This window comes from Chaetodon trifascialis, chromosome 8 (assembly GCF_039877785.1).
Source record: "Chaetodon trifascialis isolate fChaTrf1 chromosome 8, fChaTrf1.hap1, whole genome shotgun sequence".
In the NCBI taxonomy this organism is placed as follows: domain Eukaryota; kingdom Metazoa; phylum Chordata; class Actinopteri; order Chaetodontiformes; family Chaetodontidae; genus Chaetodon; species Chaetodon trifascialis.
Window position 1 is genome coordinate 23,322,880 of NC_092063.1, and position 22,965 is coordinate 23,345,844.

A 22,965-nucleotide genomic window follows, 5' to 3' on the forward strand; every position below is an offset into this window, starting at 1 on the left:
ACACACACACACACACACACACACACACACACACACACACACACACACACACACACACGCACACACACTGGGCTGAAGTGAACTTGGCTGAGTGTTGTAAGCAGTTGCATAACAGTTATCATCTGATCCCACATGTCAAATCAGCACATGGGCTGTTGTAGTCTGCTGCAGGGTAACTTTCTTCTGACCTTCAGATTTGTGTACAGTATCTGTTTCTCCTGCTCCCTCAAACATATTGACACACAGTGTGAAGAATACACACAGCTGGTGGTCACTTAGCAACTTTTTAGGAACTGAAAAAAAAAAACTCCGCCACCTTTTTTCTATTCCCACAATAAATATTTAGAAATAATTAAAGAAATACATCTTGTGTTTTAAAAATATTATACTCATAGAAATAGATTCCCAAGCAAACCTTTGATAAACAAGCAAGGCCCGTCTAGGGATTCAGAGAACAGGATGACAGTTTATTATTGCACAATCGCTAAACTCGGTCTCACTTGGTGACAAATATCAGATGTTAAAGCTGCATTAATGAATTTCTGACCACTGGGGGGCAGAGTATCACATAATCAAGCTGACAGATACAAAGCCATATCATATCCTCAGCTCACACAGTTATTTTGGTTGATGTGTTAGCAAACTACTGCCTGCCTGCCCATCCTGCAGACACAGAGGAACATTATCATCCTGTAGTTTGGGCTCCATGACTGAGACTGAGTCTTCAGCTGCGAGATGCTTCATGTTCACCTGCCATTTTGTCTGCTTGTTGTTTGGGCAGGTTTTGTATGTTAACAACAGGTGCATCAAATTGTCGAAATGTGCATCAATATAGCGTTAATGTAACCAGAACACACAATGTCATAAATCTACCTCTGGAAATATCACAGCCTACAGGGGCTGTCGCTCTGTTTATCTGTGGTTTAAGGATTAAGACAGCTTTAAAACCTATTAGCTGACTAGAATCTGCCACGGCCGAGAGCTCAGAGCACTGGGAGATTGCTGTTATTTAACCCGACGGCAACAGAGGCTGGTTTGACGCAGGAATAACAATACCTAGGAGTTGTATAATGGCACTGACAAGGACTTTGACTCCAGGGATGATGAAGACATGCCAGGTTGGGACAGGAGAGCCATGAACCAGGAGAGCAGCTAGAAGAAGGTCGGTTATCACCAGTGTGGGAAAGTGATGTGTAGAGCTGGAGTATTTTCACATCTAACCGGGGAATCACACCAGAGTTTGTGATTGTTGTAAAAGTGGAAAGTCAGTTTTGGTGTGTTACCAGATTGAATTTCAGTTTAGTTTTTTTTTATTTTTTTATCATGTATGTCTGTATAACAACACTTTAACAAGTGGCAAACTAATTTAAGTATGTGATTACAGCTCACTTCTTCCTCAAATCATTTTTGATTCCAGAAGGTTACTGACTATCTGACAATCATAACAGCCAAATAATGCACCACAAGTACAGTGCCTTCAAGGAGGTCATGGAAACCAATAACTAATTGTCAGACCACTTTCCACTGCAGTCATCTTAATTTAGGCTAATACTGTATACTTCACACATTATTGGTGCTGCAGCAGATTGTAATGCAGGGGCATGTACTATGATAGGAAGAACATTTCAACTGAACTATTTAGAGCAATATAACTAAACTTTCACAAGTATAAGTAAATGGCAAATGGACTGCATTTACAGAGCGCTCTGCTGACCACTCAAAGCTTTTTAGAACACATGCCACATTCACACTCCGACAGCGTCTCGCACAAGGACAGTTTGACATGTAGACTGGAGGAGCTGAGGTCGAACCACTGACCTTCTGATTAGTCAGCAACCACTCTACAGCCAGTACGCATATTCTGTCAGAGGTTTCAGATGGGTAAAAACTGGTCATGGGTCCTACTGTGCTGACGCTTTGGAGCGTGTGTCGAGAAACGGATACGATGCTTGCTTTCGAGCAACGTCACTAATCGTTCGAAGCCTCGTTGGTTCAGGAAGTGGTTCGAGTATTGGCGCAATTTGTGAACACACACACACACACACACACACACACACACACACACACACACACACACACACACACACACACACACACGCACACACACACACACACCGCAACAGATATGCTCACACTTTGTGGGTTTGTGTTGGCAATTTGTTGGATTGTGAGTGACATACAGTAGAGGTGCATTTTGTTGTACCGGTGCTTATTTTGATGGAGCCTGTGTGACAGAGAAAGTTTTCTCCTGTGTGGGAACACTTTGATCTGATCTCTCCCAATAAGGTAAGTGCACATTCAGTAACATTATTACATGTGTTTTATGTTTGTTATGCAATGTACTATATTTTTCACTGTCTTTTCTTTTAATCCAAGGTGAAGTGTTTGTTGTGTGCCAGAGAACTGGGGTACAACAACAACACCTCATCTATGCTGAGGCATTTGCGTGCTTTGCATGAAAATGATGAGGGGAATGTGGCTGGACCCAGCTCAAGTGAGTAATTCTAAAATATCCACTGTAGGAACATATTTTTCCATTCTTCACATATTTCCTAGTCAGCTATAATAATGAAATTGACAGAAGTAATACTATATTTAAAAAACTTGTCTTTTTTTCTCCTAGTGACCAAAAAGAGGGAGCTGGATGAGGCCTTGGTGTCAATGATTGTCAAAGACACCCAGCCTTTCAGCATAGTGGAGGATGCAGGATTTAGGGAGTTTGTGGCAAAACTGGATCCGACCTACATCCACCCAACAAGAAAGGTGTGTTTGGTGACATGGATGAAGCATGAGAGTACTATTGAATTTAACAAGTTGGTTATTATATTCTTCTATTAACCTATATTTCCTTCCTTTCCTTTAGGCTGTAAAGGCAATGGTTGAGGAAAAGTACCAGAGAGAGAAAGAGAAAGCCGTAAACGTAAACATTGCATGACCTGTACTTTTTGTGTTTTACAGACTAAACTCGCCCCACAACGAAACAGTGACATCATATTTGATTGTCACTTTAACTGCGAGTCCAGACATGGATGGTGTGGACAGAGGAGTCCTTTCATGTTAGTTTTTTTTTATTTATTTAACCCCTTTCTGTTGTTTCTTGTTGTTGTTGTTTTTACTTTCCTGAAGCCTGTTTTAATTATTTCAAACCAATACATATTTTCTTCCAGCGGCCTGTAAGACATATTATGAGACGGTGCGGAGGAGCTTCATGTATGCCCATCCAGCTCTTTCAGGTCAGGCAGCAGCTGAAGATTTCAGCTTGCAGCAGACAAAGAAGGAAGCGGGTAAGAGTTACATGAATGCTGCTTTATTTTCACAACAATGTATAAATGGGCTGAATTTAATTTATTAGCTGCATTGTTTTTGAGAAACATTGTCACATATGTTATCACGTGTTATTGTTTCTTTGCAGTACTTATATTATATTAATACCTGTATTTACAGCTTCTGGAGGCAAGAAGGAGTGTCCTAGCCACCCAGCAGGAAATAGATTTTTGGCAGGGGGTCACTGCTGACATGATGTCTCATGAGGAGGATGACACTGTGGCTCTCCCGACTGTGCCAGAGTGACCCAAAATATGTGGCGACACACCGCAAGAGGCTTTGCATTGAGTCCCCATCAAAGCAACCGGCACCAATTGTGTATGACCCAGAGGCAGCAAAAAGGCATTTTCAGAGGCCTTAGGCATGCACCGTAGAACAGCAGCATGGCCCAACCCAGAGACTGTGTGAACCCCCACATTTCTTTTTTTTTTTCCTTCCCTTGTTAATGTGTGTGGCACAATTTCATTGAAGACTTTTTTCAAAATGTTTCTGTCAACTGTGTTCTTTGTGTTCTACTGTGTGGTAGTGTAGAAGGCGGATCGCCAAATAAATCAATGAATCATCAATCAAATAGAATATATATATCATCTACATTTTATATATACATAAATATAACAATATAATAATTATTTTTAAAATATGAATTTATTATACAGTACTTAATTTAATATGTATTTATTATTATTATTATTATTATTATTTTTATTATTATTATTATTATTATTATTATTATTATTATTATTATTATTATTATTATTTGTGGCACACAGATGACCAATAGCAGCAGAGTTGTCATCCAATCACATGATCGCTCACTCATGTGATTGGAGTTGCTATCCAATCACATGATGGTTTCCTTTTAAAATACCTGTGGATCAATGATCAGTCATCCAATGGATGTTTGTGAAGTCAGCAGGCCAGCCTGAGTAGATCAACGTCAGTAGCATTCATGTGCTAATTAGAGCTATTTGCACCTTCGCGAAGGCGCGCCCCGCCGACAGATGGTTCGTTTCCAACGATATTCGGAGCCTGCGAAGTTCCCCGTAAACTTGCCGTAAATCGCCGAAAATCAACGAACTTCGCGGGAATTTACGGGTCGAAAATGTGGTTTTTCATGCAGTGAAAGCTGTGGTCCAAAATGTAGCAGCAGTCAGTTTAACAGCAGATATGTGGACATCCATTAGCATGGATGCCTACCTGGCTGTGACCTGCCATTACATAGATGGAAACACTTGTCTGTGAAATTTCCACAGGCACACACAGCAGACAATTTAGCTGCTGTGATGAAATCTGTCATGGAGGAATGAGGAATAACATCTAAAATAACGTGCCTAGAAACTGATGGCGCATCAAATATGATTGCCTGTGGTAGGGACCTGCAGCTCTGCCATGCCATCTGCATTGCCCACATACTCAAAATCAATATAAAAAAGGCTCTTGATCTGACCCCAGTCCTGTCCTCAAGGCAAGAAGAAGGCAAGAATGCTGGTGGGATATTTCTGAAGCAGCACAACTGCAAAAGTTAGTTCACTAATGTTCTTTTCACATATGTTAATGTATTATTTGTTTTATATTTGTGCATGTCATAATAACATGATTTGCTTTTTTGTCTTTAGGAGAAACTTGCTGTTGTTCAGGAGCAGATGGGGAGACCCAAATTGAAACTGTTTCAGGAGGTTGAAACCAGGTGGAACTGCACATTTCACATGCTCCAGCGACTGGGGAGGGAGGGATAGGGAGCCTGTGGCAGCAGCTTTGGCAAGTTAACAAACTGACATCCCTGGGCTAACATCCGATGAATACAATAATGTTAGTGCATGCCTGTCCATTCTCTCACCCTTCAATGAAGCCACTGTAGAGTTGTCTGAAGAAAAAAGGGTGTCTCGCTCAAAAGTTACACCACATTTAAAAATGTTAGGGCAGATGCTCCAGAAGGAAACAAAAAATTCTACAATTCCACCGGCAAGGGAACTGGGTGAGCACCTCATCAGGCTCCTGAGGGAAAAGCTACAAAATCTTCAAAGTATGAGCATCATGTCGCTGGCCACCTTGCTGGATCCTCGTTTTAAACAAATAGGTTTCTTTAGCCCAACAAAGGCCAATGACACTGTCAAAAGACTAACATCGGAATGTACCATCATTTTAAGTTCTGCATTAAGTTTTGCATTGGTTTAAGGTCACAAATGGATTAATTATGACTCTCATTTACACAATCTGTTTATGCTTCTCAGGAAACAAACCTTGGCGTTATTTAGATGACACAGTGAAGGAGACTCGGAGAAACCACAACATGACTGCTGATGCCACTGTAGAAGTCCAGAGATATTTGGCGGAACCAAACATTCCCAAGACGGAGGACCCCCTTCAGTATTGGGAGAGGCAACAAACCATTTATCCCAATTTGCATAAACTTGCTGTGGAGTTCTTGTGCACCCCTGCCTTATCTGTGCCCTGTGAAAGAGTTTTCTCCAAAGCAGGAGAAGTTGTTTGTAAAAGGAGGAAGCGTCTGAACCCCAGCACAGTGGAACAGATTTTGTTTCTAAAGAAAAATGAATAATGTCTTTAAGGTGCACAAACCCAAGGAACATAGGTCAGCAGAAAAGAACGAACACCCAAATGACAAAAAAAAAACTGCATTTCAGAATCTTTCACTGATAAGCTCTGTTCCACCTCCTATTCTCGCCTTGGAGCCAGTGCGAATGGAGGTGAAAGATTACATCAGCAAGGCTGTGTCTGATGCTCATTTACAAGATGGAGAAAAGACACAATTACGACAGCTCCTGGAGTCTAATCCACAGGTCTGTACCGATCAGCCTGGTAAAACTGATGTTTTGCAACACACCATCTACACCACTAACTGTGTACCAATCAAACAAAGACGTTACAGAATATCTTCTGCTAAGCAAGCCATTGTGGAAGAACAGTTAAGAGAGATGGTTACTGCTGGAGTTGGGGAACCTTCCCATTCTGGGTGGTCATCTCCTGTAGTATTACTGCAAAAGAAAGATGGTGGGCACAGATTATGTGTGGACTTTCGGAAAGTCAATGCTGTCACTGAAACAGACGCCTATCCTCTCCCGAACATCAATGAAATTCTTGAGTCACTTTCTGGAGCCTCCCTTTTCTCCACAATAGATTTAAACAGTGGATACTGCCAGGTCCCCATGGATCCTGACAGAAAAGAAAAAACTGCCTTTGTCACTCACTCAGGATTATATCATTTCAATGTCATGCCCTTTGGTCTCAAGAATGCACCTGCCACCTTCCAAAGGCTAATGGAGAAAGTCCTGGATGGCCTGCGTAGAGAAATCTGCTTAGTTTATGTGTATTGTTGTGTATTCATCATCTGTAACTCAACATTTTGAGCATCTGCAGACTGTAATGGATCGACTCCACAAAGCCAATCTGACCATCAATCTAAAGAAGTCTAGATTTTGCCTGTTGTGACACATTGTGTCTGGAAATGGAGTCAGTGCTGATCCTGACAAAGTTGAGGCAATTCAGTCCTATCTGGTACCGTCAAATCTCAAAGAAGTCCAGAGGTTCTTGGCACTTGCTGGATGGCATCATAAGTTTGTACCAGACTTCTCAAAAATTGCTCACCCCTTAAATGACCTAAAGAAAAAAGGATGACCTTTCATCTGGAGTCAAAATTGCCAGGATGCCTTTGATCAAGTCCAGTTTGATCCCGCCACCTGTTTTGGGTCACCCAAATCCAGACTTTCCATTCTTAGTCTACACTGATGCCAGTGATACAGGTCTTGGAGCTGTGTTGACCCAGAGAGAAGACGACGGAACTGAAGTGGTCCTCGCTTACAGCAGTCAAACCTTAAACCGAGCTGAGAGGAATTACTCTGTAACAGAAAAAGAGTGCCTTGCAATCATTTGGGCTCTAGAAAGATGGCAGCACTATGTTGAAACAAAACTCTTCACTGTCATTACAGATCACTCTGCCTTGAAATGGGTCCTCTCCTCAACAAAAACCATAAGTCGACTGGTCAGATGGGCACTAAGGTTGCAACGATTTGACTTCATTGTGGAATACAGAAAGGGAAAACTGAACAGTGCTCCTGATGCTCTTTCAAGGATTTCCCCCTAACATCGGATGCTTTCTGTACTATAATAAGACAGATGAAAATCTTTGCATATCTCTTGAAAAAGTTTGGGAAGAACAACATAACGATCCTGATGTGGAGAAAATCCTAAAGCAGCTAGCTGAAGGGAACAAAAAAGGTGGAAGAGGAGTTTGTTGTCTTGAAAGATAAAATATATCACAAGAGACAAATGTCAGAAAACCAGTTTCACTACAGGCTCTACATGTCCCATAATTTGGTTCAAGAGATACACCAGAACTATCATGAAAACACTTTAAGTGGTCATGCTGGTATCTTCAAAACCTATAAAAGTAGCATATTGGCCTGGGATACGGACAGATGTAAAAACCTTCATCAAACACTGTGTAGTTTGTGAAAGTCTGAAAGCAGATAATCGGAAACCTGCCGGAAAGATTCAACAAACCATTGTCACAGGCCCTAGTGAGATGTTAGGCATTGACCTTATGGGACCCCTATCAAAAAGTCCACAAAGACATAAATACTTGTTGGTAGTGGTGGATTACTTAACTCACTGGGTTGAGTTTTCTCCCTTGTGAACTGCTACGGTTGTACGATTTCTGAAGAATGAAATCTTTACAAGATGGGGTGTACCTGATTACATCTTGTCTGATCAAAGCCGTCAGTTTGTGTCTAATGTATTCCATGAACTCTGAACAATGGACTGTGACTCCCAAGCTCACCACTGCATATCATCCTCAAACTAATATGGCTGAAAGAGTGAATCGTACTTTGAAGGGTAAGATAGCCTCTTATGTGGATGACAATCATGCGAAATGAAATGACAATCATGCGAAATGAAATGGGATCAATACCTTCCAGAGTTCAGATTTGCCATTAACTCTGCTGTTCAAGAAACTACAGGGGTAACCCCTGCAGAACTGCAAATTGGCAGGAAGCTTAACAGTCCCATGGATAAAGTTCTGAAAGGAAAGATTTATCCCCCTAATGCACCTGCATATGATGTTCTCCATCAACTAACTCAACTCAAAGCAGATGTTGAAAAAAAAAAGAAAAAAAAGCCAATTGAGGTATTACAACAAAAATCACAGTACTGTTGGTTTCAAACCCAAACAAAGAGTATGGGTTAGAAGTTTCCCTCAGTCAAACGCCCAGAAGTAGTTCACAGCTAAGCCAGCTAGGAAGTGGAAAGGTCCCTACCGAGTAGTTCAGCAACTTGAACCCCTAAACTACTGTGCAGTTTTGGAGGATATGGGTCAGGATGTAAGGACTGTGCATGTCTGCAACCTTAAACCTTTCTACCCTAGTGCTGAGGACCTGGAGTACCTGGAAAGGAAGAAAGTACTAGACATCTTACAGGAAAGTTCAGAGGAGGAAGATTTCATTGGCTTCTTGGACTAAGAAGTCGGAGGAAAAGGAATCTGTGTGACCACTTGGCGTGGTCTTGTCAAAGGAGGGAAGAATGTTGCAGGAAGGGGAAAAGGAAATGACTAAACAGCCTTTTCCACCCGAGCTGGAATAGGAAGGAGGAGGAGATGATAAATCAGTCACACCTGAGAGCTCAACAGAGGAGGGAAATCAAACAAAGGAGGCTTGAAGGAGGACTAAAATGTAGTGAGAAGTGAGAAAGAAAAAAAAGGAGATAAGTCAAATTTTGATTCAGTTACCAGCTTTCTTAAAAGAAAACAATGAATCAAACCGAGTGTTAAGGACGGGCTGGAAGTGTACGTTAAACTGGACACTGGAGGAAGAAGCTGATCCCTAGAGCAGGTGGAAAAGAAGCTGATTCTACAATCCTTGACCTGTTTGGATTCAGTGGCGAATATCTTGGTCCGAGTTGGGAGGGGAAGTCCCCTTTTTCCTGAAACTCTCCTGGCTTCCCCTGACATCTGACCTCAAGCTACGCTCAATTTGCATTCATCATTAATTGATGTGAACTGTTGATTTTTGGTGATTGCTCTTGGAATATTTCATCTGAATTTGGTTTTTGTTTTATGAATGGATATTTATTAACTGAGAGACATTTGAGTTTGATTATTGACCTGATATGTTGATTAATTTTTGATTGAATATAAGAAAACTGACTAACTGCATTTATTGGTTATGTTTTATTGTGTGCTTTTGTAGCTGAGACGCCAGCTGCCAGGTTATTTCAGTAGTATGTATTTTAAAATATTGGCAGGTTGATTTTTTTTTTTTCTTTTTAGTATTCTCCTGTCTGACGCCCAACATTATTTCTTATTTTGAGAAACTTCTATGCTACAGTCTTTCAAGAACTTCAAACACGGGAGCAAGAGCAAACATGAGGAACGGACTAAATTAAAGCTGAGCTTAACAAATGTTGATATTAGTGTCAACATGCATACTTGTACGTTAAGTTACCAGTATGGTATTAGACTGTGATTTGAATCTGCTGTTCACACATGTTCAGACTGGCAATACTAAGCAACCAGTGTTAAAGTATGTAAAGTATGCCTTGGTATTTGGTATCCAGTAACATAAGTAACCTGGATTTTTTTCATCTTTCAGAAAGTCTGAGACCCAGGGACATGAACAGGAAAAGAACCCTCAGTGCTAAACCTGAGATGAGCGGCCCACAGAGTGCAGTTCAGATGCAGATGTGTTGAATTAAATCATCCTGTTTCATCCCAGAATGCCTCAGAATCCCACCCTGGCTCATAAATCAGCATGATCTATATCCAAAACAGACATCACACAGACAGACACGGCTTGTCTCTCTGTTAGCTCTTTCTTACCTCTCTGCTTTTTCACACAATGACTCAGCAAACACGCTTAGAACCAGAAAACATCAAAAGCCTGTCTTTAAAATGTTGTGAATAAGGGGGAGTAAGTGGTGAGGAGAAAAAGAAAGAGTCTGGATGAAGGCAGACCAGAGAATGGGGGTATAATTTCCATGCAAATTTGCCATGTGGTACAAATCTTACTCTGACATTTCTCCTGTTTCCCAGCTGTATGTTGCTTATGCAACTTTACGGGAACCAACTTCTTTGTCTCTCTCTAAGCTGCATACGAACAAGTACAAAGACAATATATTCCAATGAGTCACTTAACGTTACTTTTCTTTATGGTATTTTCAGAAGTTATACCAGAGAACATCATGAAAAAAAGAGCAGTAATAGCTGAAAGCTGCAATCTTTTTGTCATCACTGACAGTTGTAGAGTTGCACAGAAGTAATTTCAGTTTCCAGAAAATGCAACACATGACATTACGGGACCATTAGCAGAAAGTGGTTTGCGTTATGGAAACAATTTATGTTTTCCATTTGGATTTCAGAGGGCACTCAAAAATGCAAATTGAACACTATATATATATATATATATATATATATATATATATATATATATATATATATATATATATATATATATATATATATATATATATATATATATATATATATATATATATATATATATATATATATATATATATATATATATATATATATATATATATATATATATATATATATATACATCCAGCAGATCCAGAGCAACATTTGTTTTCATTTGCTTCAGGACACTTGATGAATGTCCAACATTCAGTCTCTTTTACTGTAGCTCTGTTTTGGTGACCACCAGCTCCTGAGGGAAGTATTAATCTCTTTAACTTCTAAATGCTCCACTATTTTCAGCAGCTACCATTCTCACATATAACAATCAGTGACCATCGATAAAGAGTCAAAATGCATCCGCTCTCTTCTGTGCGACTGTAAATCTACACTGTCACTTTGTCGCAGTGCTGCTGTGGCTTAGTTGTTTAACTGTCTGTCTAGTAAACAAGAGGCCATGGGTTTAAATCCTCATGGTTTCTACTGATTTGTTAATTAGATAGTTTACTGTCTACTGTGAAATCCTGACTTTGTTTGTTGCATTTCACTTCCAATGGGAGTTGCTCCTTTGTAATAGGTAGAGTATATTTCATATATTACAGCAAGTCTATGGAACTTTTGAAACAAGACATAGTGCGTTCATTTTCTTACGAATGAAGCTGTGGCTCAGCTCAATATATTTACATTTTTTTGCAGCTTTAGCTTTACTTGGTCTGGTATGACAAGTAGCTTGTGGTGGATGATGTTAGCAAACTTTACATATATTACTGAGTCAGTTCCCTGACTTTGTCACTTCTCTTCACTTGTGCCATTGTTGTGCTACAATAAAGCACTTACCATTATCCACAAATTATCCCTTGAGGCAATGGTGGTCACTGTTCAGCTAAAGTTAGTCTCATTTTACTGAGCTAATTTTTTGGTGGTCTGGAGTGCTTGTTGTGGTTTGTTGTGTGAAGCATTTGCCTGTCATGTCATCCTTTGAAAGCAATGTTGTTGTGGTCCTGATTTTGTGTTTTCTGTTTTGTTTTGTTTTGCTTCCACTGACCTTCTCTCTCCCTCTCTGGTAGTGCAAGTGACGAGGGGCGGAGCGATCTCCTGGAGCGCTGCTCTCCCGGCACACCTGCAGCTCGTTCTGCCTAATTCACCTGGCTTCTTAAGCCGCCCTCTGGTAATCTCCAGTGCCGGAGAATTCTCTCAGATCTCCGCACGCGGAGCGCCTCCCGAGTTCTTCTGCCTCTTGTCACGAGTTGTTCGCTTTCCAGTTCTCGAGTTCCAGTTTGATTAAGTATTATTTTGGTGTACTTTGTATCTCGGCTTTTTCCCATTATTGGTGATTTTGTGTTGGAGTTTTAGCTGTTACTTTTCTAGTGAAAATCTCAGTTGTTACTTTGTTTTTGCATCGTTCTGCTGAACTGATTTTTTGTTGTTACTTTGTGAATAAACTATTTCTTTTTGACACTCTGCTCCTGGGTCCTGCTTCTCCATTGTCTGGCCGTAACAAATGTGGAAAAAAAAAAAAGAGGCAGTGGTTACTTGAGAGATGAAAGCTGAGAATGACTGTTGGCCTTTTGAATAGTAATAGAAAAACAACAGAAAACATATCTGGTTTTGGGAATTTTTTTTATTGTAAATGTGTTTCACGTAAGAACAAAAGCAAAAATATAAGATCTGAAGCAACTCTTTCTTCGTAATGTGTTTACAGAGCACATAACATACTCATCACGTTTCATAATACATTATGCCATTATGCAATAAGCACCTGACAAAGTGGGTTGTTACGAAATGTTACGAAATGCATGAGGAAAATGTATCACAAATTCTGAGCCGTGGATGTATTATGAAACTTTTCATGAGCCTTATAATAATGTGCTGTGTAAAAACCTGACAAAAAAGGCAAGCTACCACATTTTTCACTATAAATTTGAATTATCGCGCTATGTACACTTTCTTTACAGAGTTTAAAAAATCTTTCACAATCACAAGAAATCACTAGAAGAATTTTTCAGTTCTCCATTCAGATGCATATACAGTATTTACATACATTCGTGGGCTCATATATGACACCCATTCAGAAAAGGGTTTCCTCTGATTGTATGGAAGGAATGGCTGACATAGATAACACACTTCCTCCATACAGTGTCTCATTCAGGTGCTGTGTACCGAACTCTCAAAAGGGTGGTCAATCATCGTAGGTTTCAGCAAATCAAACATTTTAAAAACAACTCAACTCACACAAACATTCCTTTCTTCAAACTATTTCAGTACTGAATGTTGTCAACTGATCCTCATCTTTATGGCACAGGAAACCATCTCTGGACTCGATGCAGTTGGCATTTTGTGTCTCTCCCATGACTCATTTGGCTTAATTCAACTGAGATGCAGAATGACACACACGAAAGCAAGCTATACAGACATGTGTAATACGACAAAAAAAGCAAAACAGTCACTGTTCCCTTACAGTACAAGACAAAGGCATCTCAATCTATGGCGAGATTTGATATGTTTAAGGTCAGGGACAGATAATAGTGTTTTATAAATGATCAATGAATATGCTGTAACAAGTTACATTAGGGGAAAACCAAAGTACATGACAAGGATTCAAAAATTTCCCTATGAATTAAAAAAAAAAAAAAAAAAAAAAATCCAGTTCAATTTGATTTGCAAATCATTTAATTTTTCATTTTCTGTAATTCATTTTTGGAAGGAAGAGGCTTCACTGGCAGCTAACAGAGCCATATTTTAACAGATGACTACCTTTAAGAAAGGTACAAAGTATTTACATTAAAGCGAATCCACGTAACTTTTGCAAAAGACTGTGACTCTTCTTTACTTGCGCTACTGTCATGCTACGTTTTACCATTCACCACTATTCTGTCCAATGGCAAAAGCTACATAGGCTCGCTTTAATGCATTTATTTTGGTGGTCTGGGCTCAATTCTTTGTTTGATTTTGCTGCATAGTTCCAGTCTTAAAAAAAAAGAAAACAAAGAAACACATTTCATACGTAAATCTTTTTCACTTCATTTGAAAATTTGTCTGCATTGAAATGAATCAGTGGAAAGAGGAGGCAAAAAAAGCCTTGATTTAGCAGGAAAGGAGGCAAGACCGTCGATATGTCCATGACCAGTGTGAGTAAATGTGTTCGACTGACTCACACTGACACCAGCCTTTCCTTCGCTTCCTCTCAGCGATGTGAATTTACCGTCTTGTATTATTTTGTGTAGTTTTTCACAGCAGTGACATGAAGAAAATAAAGTGACATAAAGTAATAAATGATATGGCATCACATAACAACATCACAAACCCAGAAAACAATATCGTTTGCTAAAGAAAGAACAACAGACATGCTTCTGTAAATACTTGTTTTCAACCTTGGCTTGAAATATGTGGTGTTGGATGAAGCTGCACCCTAAATTCATTTTGATCCAAAAGGGCCGTAAAAGTGACACACTGATGAACAGTCTCTTGACCAGATGAGTCAAAAAGGTGTTACAGAGTCAAGTCAGAACACAATACAGCTACAAAAATACTCAAAACACTTTGTTTGGGCAGGCAACCAGAAATTTCATGTGTGCCAGTGCAAATTACATAGTGACATGATCTTTGTTGGTGAGCAGTAATTCAAGATGAACTTCAGCTTTGTTATTTTGTTTGAGGTTTCTACACTGTTTTTTGTTGTTTTTTTTTTTTTGTCCTGTAACGAGACTCAAAGGCAACAAAGACACTTCTTCAAAGCTAGAGGAATGTTGATGCATTATTTACTCTGCAGAAAGAATCAAGCCAAGGCCCCAATCGTTCCCAATATCCAGGAAGCTCTCGTTGTTGGACAGCAAGTAGAAAAAAAACCCCAGCATCAGCATGAAGCAACTTTGCTAATATTACTTTTAAACAACATTTGGCTCTCGGAAGGTAAAAAACCTGGCTGTTTTAAATAGTAGCAGACCCTTTATTGATGCAACTTTTATGGATATCAGGCTTTTGACTACAATAATAACAACACATACCTCAAAGTGTAAAAATACTCTGAATAGGAAATTTCTTCAAATTAGATTAGCTAAAATATTTGAGCAAGACAAAAAAAAGTTGTAATATACAAGAAGCTTATTCCACCTGTGAGGGTGTTGTGTCAAGTAACAGTTTTCTGTTTTAGTTCAGTTTTTACAGTCTTTTCCTCGCCACCCAATAAATTATCACAGTACCACGAATGTACGTCACGCGTACATATTTGAGCATAAACACACGCACAAGCTATAGAGTCCTGCACAGACTCCTTTAGAAGGTGTCTGGACTTTCACCCTCCTCCTCTGTGTTTCGTCACACACAAACACATGAACGCAGCCCCCTCCTCCTACCCCCCTCTCTGCTTAGCGTCAGTCTGTCAGAGTGGGGTCAGAGGAGTCAGTTTGCAGAGCGTCCTGTCCTGCTGCTTCGTGGAAAGCGGTGGACTTTGAGGTGTTTCGACAGGTGATCGCTGCGGGCAAACTTCTTCTCGCAGACGATGCACTGGTATGGTTTCACTCCGGAGTGGGAGCGCCGGTGTCGGGACAGCTCGTCGGACCGGGAGAACCTGCCGGGAGGAAACCCAAGATGCGATTGATGAAATTTACCACGTTTTTCCAGAACATGAAGCCTTTCTTTAGCAATACTCCGCCACTCATTTCTTCAGTTTTTGGCCTTGTGTTCACAGTTAGTCAACAGTCAGCAATGTGATACTAAATTTCAAAATGGAAAACTGTCATTTTGAAACACTTCTGTGCAGAATCTAACCAATCTGTCAGTATAAAGCCCTTCAACAGTGGATGAAACCATGCTTCAAGCTACTAAATAACATAAAAGCCATGTCAAGTTGTTTTATTAGAGGGTAATCTGAGAGGTGTGACACTATACATGTGTATTGCCCTGCATCTTCTCTGTGAAGTTAAAGAGCCTTTCCATATTTAGCTCAACACATGAGCGCTGCAAATCCATGCTCAGTTTATTCCTGGCCTGCTCTGCTCCGGTCTCTATGGGCTCCGGCCAGCTTGGATATCTGACAGTGTAGGGTTAAGTAGATGATAGAGGAGTGCCAGTTATGTGTGTGAGTGTATGTGTGTGTATATATATATATATATATATATATATATATATGTGTGTGTGTGTGTGTGTGTGTGTGTGCGTCTGCATATATTAGTAAAGCTGTTAAGATCAGATTAATCCATAACACAGTTTGATTTACCGCTACATTTCCAGTAGCAGCAGCAGCAGTAGCAGCAGCAGCAGGCTGAAGGCGATAATTCACAGAGGTGTAAACGTCACTCACAGTTATTTCAAACCATTTCCACTCTAGACATGGATTACACAACCAGCCTATTCATCATTTTAATGGCCCACTAATAAAAAGAAGATAACTGACAGAGCTTATAAAGCTAAGCTGTGGCATCTGAAAGGCTCAGAACCTTAAAACAAACAAACTTTTCATTTGGTTGATTGTTTGGTATTGAGATCTTTTTAACCTGCGTCTCTACAATGAATTTTGACTTGGTGCATAGCACAGAATATCTGGTTTGAGTCCAGTGATGGTTACACTTAGGTTTAAACTACATGCGAGTTGACCTTATAGTTGGTCGTTTGTGTTTCACACTTTCAGGTGATGATCTTATCACAGGAGCTCAGAATACTCGAGGAGTCCACATCCATGCTAACAGCCCTGTAAGACTGTATTTAGACACAACTAAATGCTTATGTCAACATACAAACCTGCTCACAACAACAACGCTAACATGCTAAGCAGGTGAAATATTTACAACGTTTGTCATCTAAGTGCATTTTTGCTAATTAGTACTAAACAGTAGTACACAAAGTACAGATGAGGCTGTATTTGGTCATAAACAAAGTATTATGATACTTGCACTAGATAAAGGCATCACCAGGCTTTTTACAATTCATCCTGATACAGAAATGAATGTTGTAACAAATTTCATGGCAATTGATCCAATAGTTTTAGAGACACTTCACTCAAAGCTACAGCCATCTGTAGGATTCTCGTCTGGATAGCATCAATGCAATCTGTTCCATACTTATATTGAATCCATTGCACATGTAATATAATTATATGGTATGCTATAAGGATATATTGCTAATTACAATCCATTTATTGCTGGTCTGGGCAAAGCAGCAGCAACCGTGCATGCACTGCAAGAGACGTTCACACTTGGGGCAGTGGAATAAGCTGAAGACACAACACTGACATATTATATTTAAGACAAGGAGCTGAAAGGTGCTGAGATGAACATTACCTTTGGGTTCATCACAATAGTCATTTGATCTATTCCTAATATAAAAACATTCATAAGTGCAGAGTGACAAAAGCCTCAAGGCAAAAATTGCCTCCCCCATAAGCCTCTTTATCCTCTGTACTTTGTGTGACTGTATGTTTACATTACACCCTAAAGCTGTACTATCTCGGCTTCAAGCTGGGGCATGATACAAACCATGTACAGCTATTCTACCGACTCAAACTGGGCCTGAGTCCAAATACAGGATCTTTCAACAGAACATGCATTTAGAACTTATGCAAATAGACAGCCTGATTGTTCTTCAAGTATATATATATTTTTTTTTACATACATTGATCGTGTGCCAGTTCTCTCTCATAGCCTCACCATCTGTCTCTCTCAAACTCAGGCCCTCTCTTGCTATAGCTCCTCCTCTATTTCCTTCCTCCTAATCTAACTTGTGTAAGGTTTCTCTGCTCCATACGTTCCAGGGAGGGTGGGTGAGGTCACTGAGTTTATAGGGTGGAGGGCAATTGTGTGGATCACTTCAGGACTGTGGGTTTTGCACCTTAAGCCCTCTGGGCGGCTTGGTGTGTCTGCAGCACAGCGCATAGTGTACATATTAGTGTGGGCGCTGTGGGAAACACATATGCGGGTTTTGTTCTAGCTTGTCCCTAAACTCTGCTCAGCAGCCAATAGAGCATAATGAAAACAGCTGAGAAAGGTGGGGCAGTTAGGTTGGTTACACACCTGGAAAATTACAGTAACAGATATCTTGGCATGCATATATACTGTACAGAGTTTTGTTTATCCGTCAATTTTATTTTCCTTGTCTCTTTTTGTTTAGTTTAACCTGTCAGCTCAGAGACTTTTGTCTCTGGTGCTTATGAGTAGCTCAATTTCAACTCTGTGTGAGTTGAAAGGGAAATCGCATTAATGCATGACCGCACTAATGAATGACAGAAGTTTGCCTCCTACATGAAAAGCTATATACAAGCAACCGTAACACCTCCTTTGACTGCTTTCCTCAATTGTTCTTCAGCAGTACACTGAATCCTTTGTAGGTCCACAAAGGCTTTTTTAAAGGTGAACCCAACCTCGCTGACTTCCCTGCACAGGTCAGCGGATAGAAGGATGTAGTTTACTAGGAAGATTGATAATATACTGATCATACTGGATGGACAGTGAAGTCAGTGCTTTCTCTTTACCTGTCATTTGAGCTCCAACGGCAAATCAAACTCTGATAGCTCTGTCATTGCCTGACAACATTGTTTTGTTGTGACGATGAATGCATCAGCTGACAAGGACAACAAGCCATTGGCCTGATGACAGATGCCAAGAACACACACGTCACGGTGTTATTACAGCAAACTGTTTGGATTGGAGCCATCTATTGCTGACAGTCTCCATGCAGGTCTAAGCTGAAAATACTGCATGCTCATGTGTGTGTTGCCTGCATGTGCACTTTTAAGTGTTTACATGTGACTTTCTGTGTATCCAGATCTGTACATGAGCAACCATCAACTACAGCCAGACACACAGGGTGTGTGTGTGTGTGTGTGTGTGTGTGTGGTTGGGTGGGGGGAGGGGGGTATCTTTAAACAAGAAAATTGTTTGGCAAAGGAAGAAATATACTCTCTGCTTTAGAGGAGCCAGCACATGGATCCATTCTAAGGTTACAGAGGGTAAGAGGTACCTGACTCCCAAGCTAACCTCGATTTCCTGGCCCAGATGGAAAGGAGCAAGGAAAGGGCAACTGTATAATACAGTATACTGCTGCTGTCAGCTAAAGACTGCAGAGGGAGGACTGGGGGTATTATGTTTACTTCAGTTAAAGAAATGCATGGTCCCCGATGTCTGCAGTGCATAAAAATGTATTATGTATCCATGTGTGTATGTGTGCCAAACCAATACAGTGATGCTGCATTCAAGAGTAATACCACATTCGTAGTGACTGCAGTGCTCTTTATTCAGCACGTTTGTGTTTGGATACGGTCACTCCTGGTCACTCCACTTTTTACTCATGTCACATTACAAGATTATGTGTATGAAGTATACAAGATATACAATTTTGTCTAAATTAATTTCTTGCATGTGTTTCTAGTATGTAAGTATTTGAAGTTGCCCAAGTTAAGTAGACTTCGGAGATGCAAAAAGCCAAATTAAAGGTATAGTCTGGGTGGAAATCCTCCTACCAGGACCTAAAATTTACAAACATGTACTATTTTGTTTATTCCAAACACAAGCAGCAGTGTAAAAACAACAATAAAACAATAAATTGTAGTTTTACAGAAAGTTATGTGTTGTAATGACTTCTGCCTGGCAACCTCACTGTGAAGGCAAGACACAAGAATGGTATCGATCTTCTCATTTGACTTTCTGTAAGAATGCAAATAAACATATTTTCCAAAATGTCAAACCCTACCACTATCCCTTACATGATCAGCACCATCACCAATATGTTTGGTTGTATTGTCAGATATGGAGGATCTTAAATAACTGCAGGTGCAGTACTGCCTCCTCACAGAGAGTGGTGTTGCAGGGATACTGATGAAGCATGTGCCAGAAGTGTCTGCTGTGCCTGGCCAAAATGATCTGATTTACCCTGTGTCACACACACAGCACATTTGCATTACTTTCCTTACTGTGACTGAATATGAATTCTAACCTCATCCTAAATTCAAATACTTAATATAGTTTAACCTGAAGTATAAGAATTTAACCCTGCCTCTGCCCATGTATGGAGATACACACACGAGTGTGCATGACTCTATATGCACCCTTGAGCAATAACTATATATATGGAGGTGGAATCCATTGACCAACAGGTCAAAAGTTGGCATTTGCACTTTGGATAGATTGAATAGCAAAATCAATGATAACAGGACAGAAAGTCTACCTGCATCTGTTAGTGACCAAGGAGTCTTTAAAAATGTATCATGGATTGAAGATGAATTCTGGGTACCATGAGAGCTTGTCTGAAGGGAAAACTTTGAACTTGATTGTGCAATAATCCTGCATATCTCCACTACATTAACATGTTTGTGTGAAGTGGTTGTAGACAGTGAGCAAACAAGTGGAATAACTGGCAAGGGGCAAAGTCTGCATGTAGAGAACTTCAAAAGACACTTTATCTAATCTACAACTATACCATGGTACAAAAATACACAGATAATGGGGACACACAGCCGGTGTGTAAAATCCAACAAATTATAACCTTCTTGAATGTAGTTTACCTGAGGATGAGCCCCTAACTCTCCCATCCATACACTAACATCTAAACTGAGCCTCATCGTATATTTAACTCATATTTATGTCTGCTATAAAACAATATTTTGGTTCTCTGTGGTGACATCAAAGACTATGGGATACTGTAGACCTTCCAAAATGTTTAACATACAAACAGTTCCGTCCTTTTGCACTTGATGGATTAATATCTGTACCTCATTAAACAGTGTCACAGTCTTGTCTTATCTGTGATAACCCCACAATAAAAAGCACCTTCGTCACTGTTCTTTATATGACAAGCTAATGTACAGCACCCCAAGTCTAGTGTCTGTAATGTTCATCAGACCATGGCGGAAGATAATAACCCTAATTACTGCAATATCTTAATATTTGTAAATGAGTAAATACAAACAGAACTCCGAATGCTTTACATATACATTTAGCTGAACCATATCGCAGGGCAACATATACACAGAGAGCCATTCACACTCACACCTAGGGTGAGGTCTTTCTCTCGACTCAGTAATTAATCTATTTGTGTCATTATATTATATATAGTAACACTTGGTTCTGCTCACCTCCAACCACAGCCGGGCCACGTGCAGGCGAATGGCTTCTCCCCTGTGTGCCTCCTCAGATGGGCTTTAAGGTGGCTGCTCTTGGTGTACATCTTATTACAGCCGGGAAATGAGCACTTGTGCATTTTAATAAGGTCAGCTACTGCACTCTTCTGGTACCTCTGACCCCCCGTGAGGACCCCGGCAGCTGAACCTCCACCTAACCCACCTTCCCCAAGCCCAATGGGTTTTGCGGCAATGGGAACTGGTGCAATCCTGACAAATTTGGATGAAACAGAGCTTTTGTTTTTGCTTGCACCAGTCGTGTTTGCTGTTGAAAGTAGCTGAGGCACCAAGGCAAAGGTCTGCCCCTGGATGTTGACCAGGAGTTGGGCGATTTTGATATCCGATGTTGTCTGTGATTCGGTGTTCTGGGTTTGGGTTTGCTGGGTGACAGCATCTGATATGGCACTAAGATTGGGTTCTTGTTTGATCTGTATGGGCTGGATTTGTAGGATGACAGGCACACTGGTACCCTCTGATGAGGCAGGTGGTGAACCACAGTCCTCCTGTTTGATCTCATCAACTTCATTACTTGTAGAACTTGTAGTTATACAACTAACATCCACTGCTGATGGTGAGCTGTCCATGTCAGATGCACATGGTGTGTGTTTGGTCTCTGTGTAGGAGGCGAGTGGAGAATGAGCCACAGGCACAGTCTGATCTGAGTTCTGTGACACTGAAATGAGTTCTCCTGCTAATGTCCTTGAACTTTCTGCCTCAGCATCCTCTGATGTTATTGACATCCCCTCATCACTCCCCTCCTCTTCTTTCTCCATTGCCACCACCATGTTCTCCTCCAGGAACTCCTCAATCTCCTCTAGGGTGGGCTGAAAGAGGAGCGCAGCAGGGTCCTGCAGTTCTTCCAGGAAGACAGGGAACTCGCAACAGTCCTCTTTCGTCTGCTGCTGTAGGAGACCCATCCGCTGCTCCCTCTTGGACTCCCAGGCCAGGCCCATGGGTAAAAGGGGAGCAGATGAGGAGGAAGAAGAGGCTGGGGAGGATAGAGATAGAGAGGAAGATAGGAAAGAAGAATGACAGCTGCTGTTGGCATTGGAGCTTAATAAGGTGGTGAGGGAGGCCTGTGAGAGGAGAAGGTCCAGCAGGCTGTCTTGACTCTCGCCTCCTGAGGAGCTACAGCTCCCACTGCTCCTGCTGCTCCTGCTTTCATAGTTGGTGTCGAGAACGTGCCGCAACGTCGGCGATGAGGACTCAGGGCTGGAGCAGAGAGAGGAACGAGGGCTGGAGGAGTCACTGAGGTCATCCTCAGAGAGGCGAGGGGAGGAAGAGAGTGTCACCCCTTGGTATGGATGGTGGTGATGATCATAGATGCATGCATCAGTTACCATGATACCCGGCAGCACGCCACCATTGGCGTGGCGACAGAGGCAGTTGTAGTCAGAGCCTGGGGAGCCGGTATAATACAGGAAGGTCTCCTCACCAAGTGACAAATGATCCACCATTCCTGTGCGGATGAATGGCAGCTGGACTCTGCTGTGCTCTGAGGATCAAGGTGTTCTGCTGGAGATCGGCTGAATGTTAATGAAAAACTTCTTCCTGCAAAACACAAATGAGTGTGATCATCAGTTATGATAATGAAAGAGCCTGCTTTTTTGTATAAAAAGAGATATTGACCATGTAGAGGCACCTACTCTGTACTTGATTTTGATTAAATTTTAATTGACTCTGACTTTATAATTAACAAATTCATGTAAAACAAAAACAGCATGAGAACACACTGACACTCTGAGGGCAGTTTGACTTAAGTTAATGCTTTACAAGACATGCTTCAAGCTTATACTGTAGAAAAATAAGTAAACCAGCCAACTGAAAATTATTATTATGATTTAGTCTCTATATGCTGCTTGTTCAAGAGGTCTGCAGCTGATGGTGCTTCAAAAGGAAAGTCAACCACGTGTGAAGGAAGTGGAATTTGAAGACTGTGTGTGTGTGTGTGTGTGTGTGTGTGTGTGTGTGTGTGTGTGTGTGTGTGTGTGTGTGTGTGTGTGAGCTCTGCAGCTGCTGCTTCAGACTTCGCGCTGACCATGTGGAATCAGAGGTTCCCATTTCTCACCACATCTAACATTAAAGCCACATGGTTCTGCTTCAGTGACGT

General features: G+C 40.8%; 1 protein-coding gene across 1 annotated transcript; it reads right to left on the reverse strand.

The window, feature by feature from the left end:
- Positions 1-14,441: 14,441 nt before the first annotated feature.
- Positions 14,442-22,406, reverse strand: LOC139335120 (Krueppel-like factor 15). The gene is made up of 2 exons (XM_070968572.1): positions 20,811-22,406; positions 14,442-15,317 (listed from the first exon to the last, which is right to left on the reverse strand). The coding sequence occupies exons 1-2, from the start codon at positions 22,310-22,312 to the stop codon at positions 15,149-15,151; spliced, it is 1,671 nt and encodes a 556-aa protein (XP_070824673.1). The 5' UTR covers positions 22,313-22,406; the 3' UTR covers positions 14,442-15,148.
- Positions 22,407-22,965: the final 559 nt, after the last annotated feature.

Coding starts and splice junctions, on each gene's coding strand:
- LOC139335120 (XM_070968572.1), bottom strand. CDS start 22,312: ATGGTGGATCATTTGTCACTTGGTGAGGAGACCTTCCTGTATTATACC. Junction 15,318..20,810: donor TGGCCCGGCTGTGGTTGGAG/GTGAGCAGAACC, acceptor TCCTCCCGGCAG/GTTCTCCCGGTCCGACGAGC.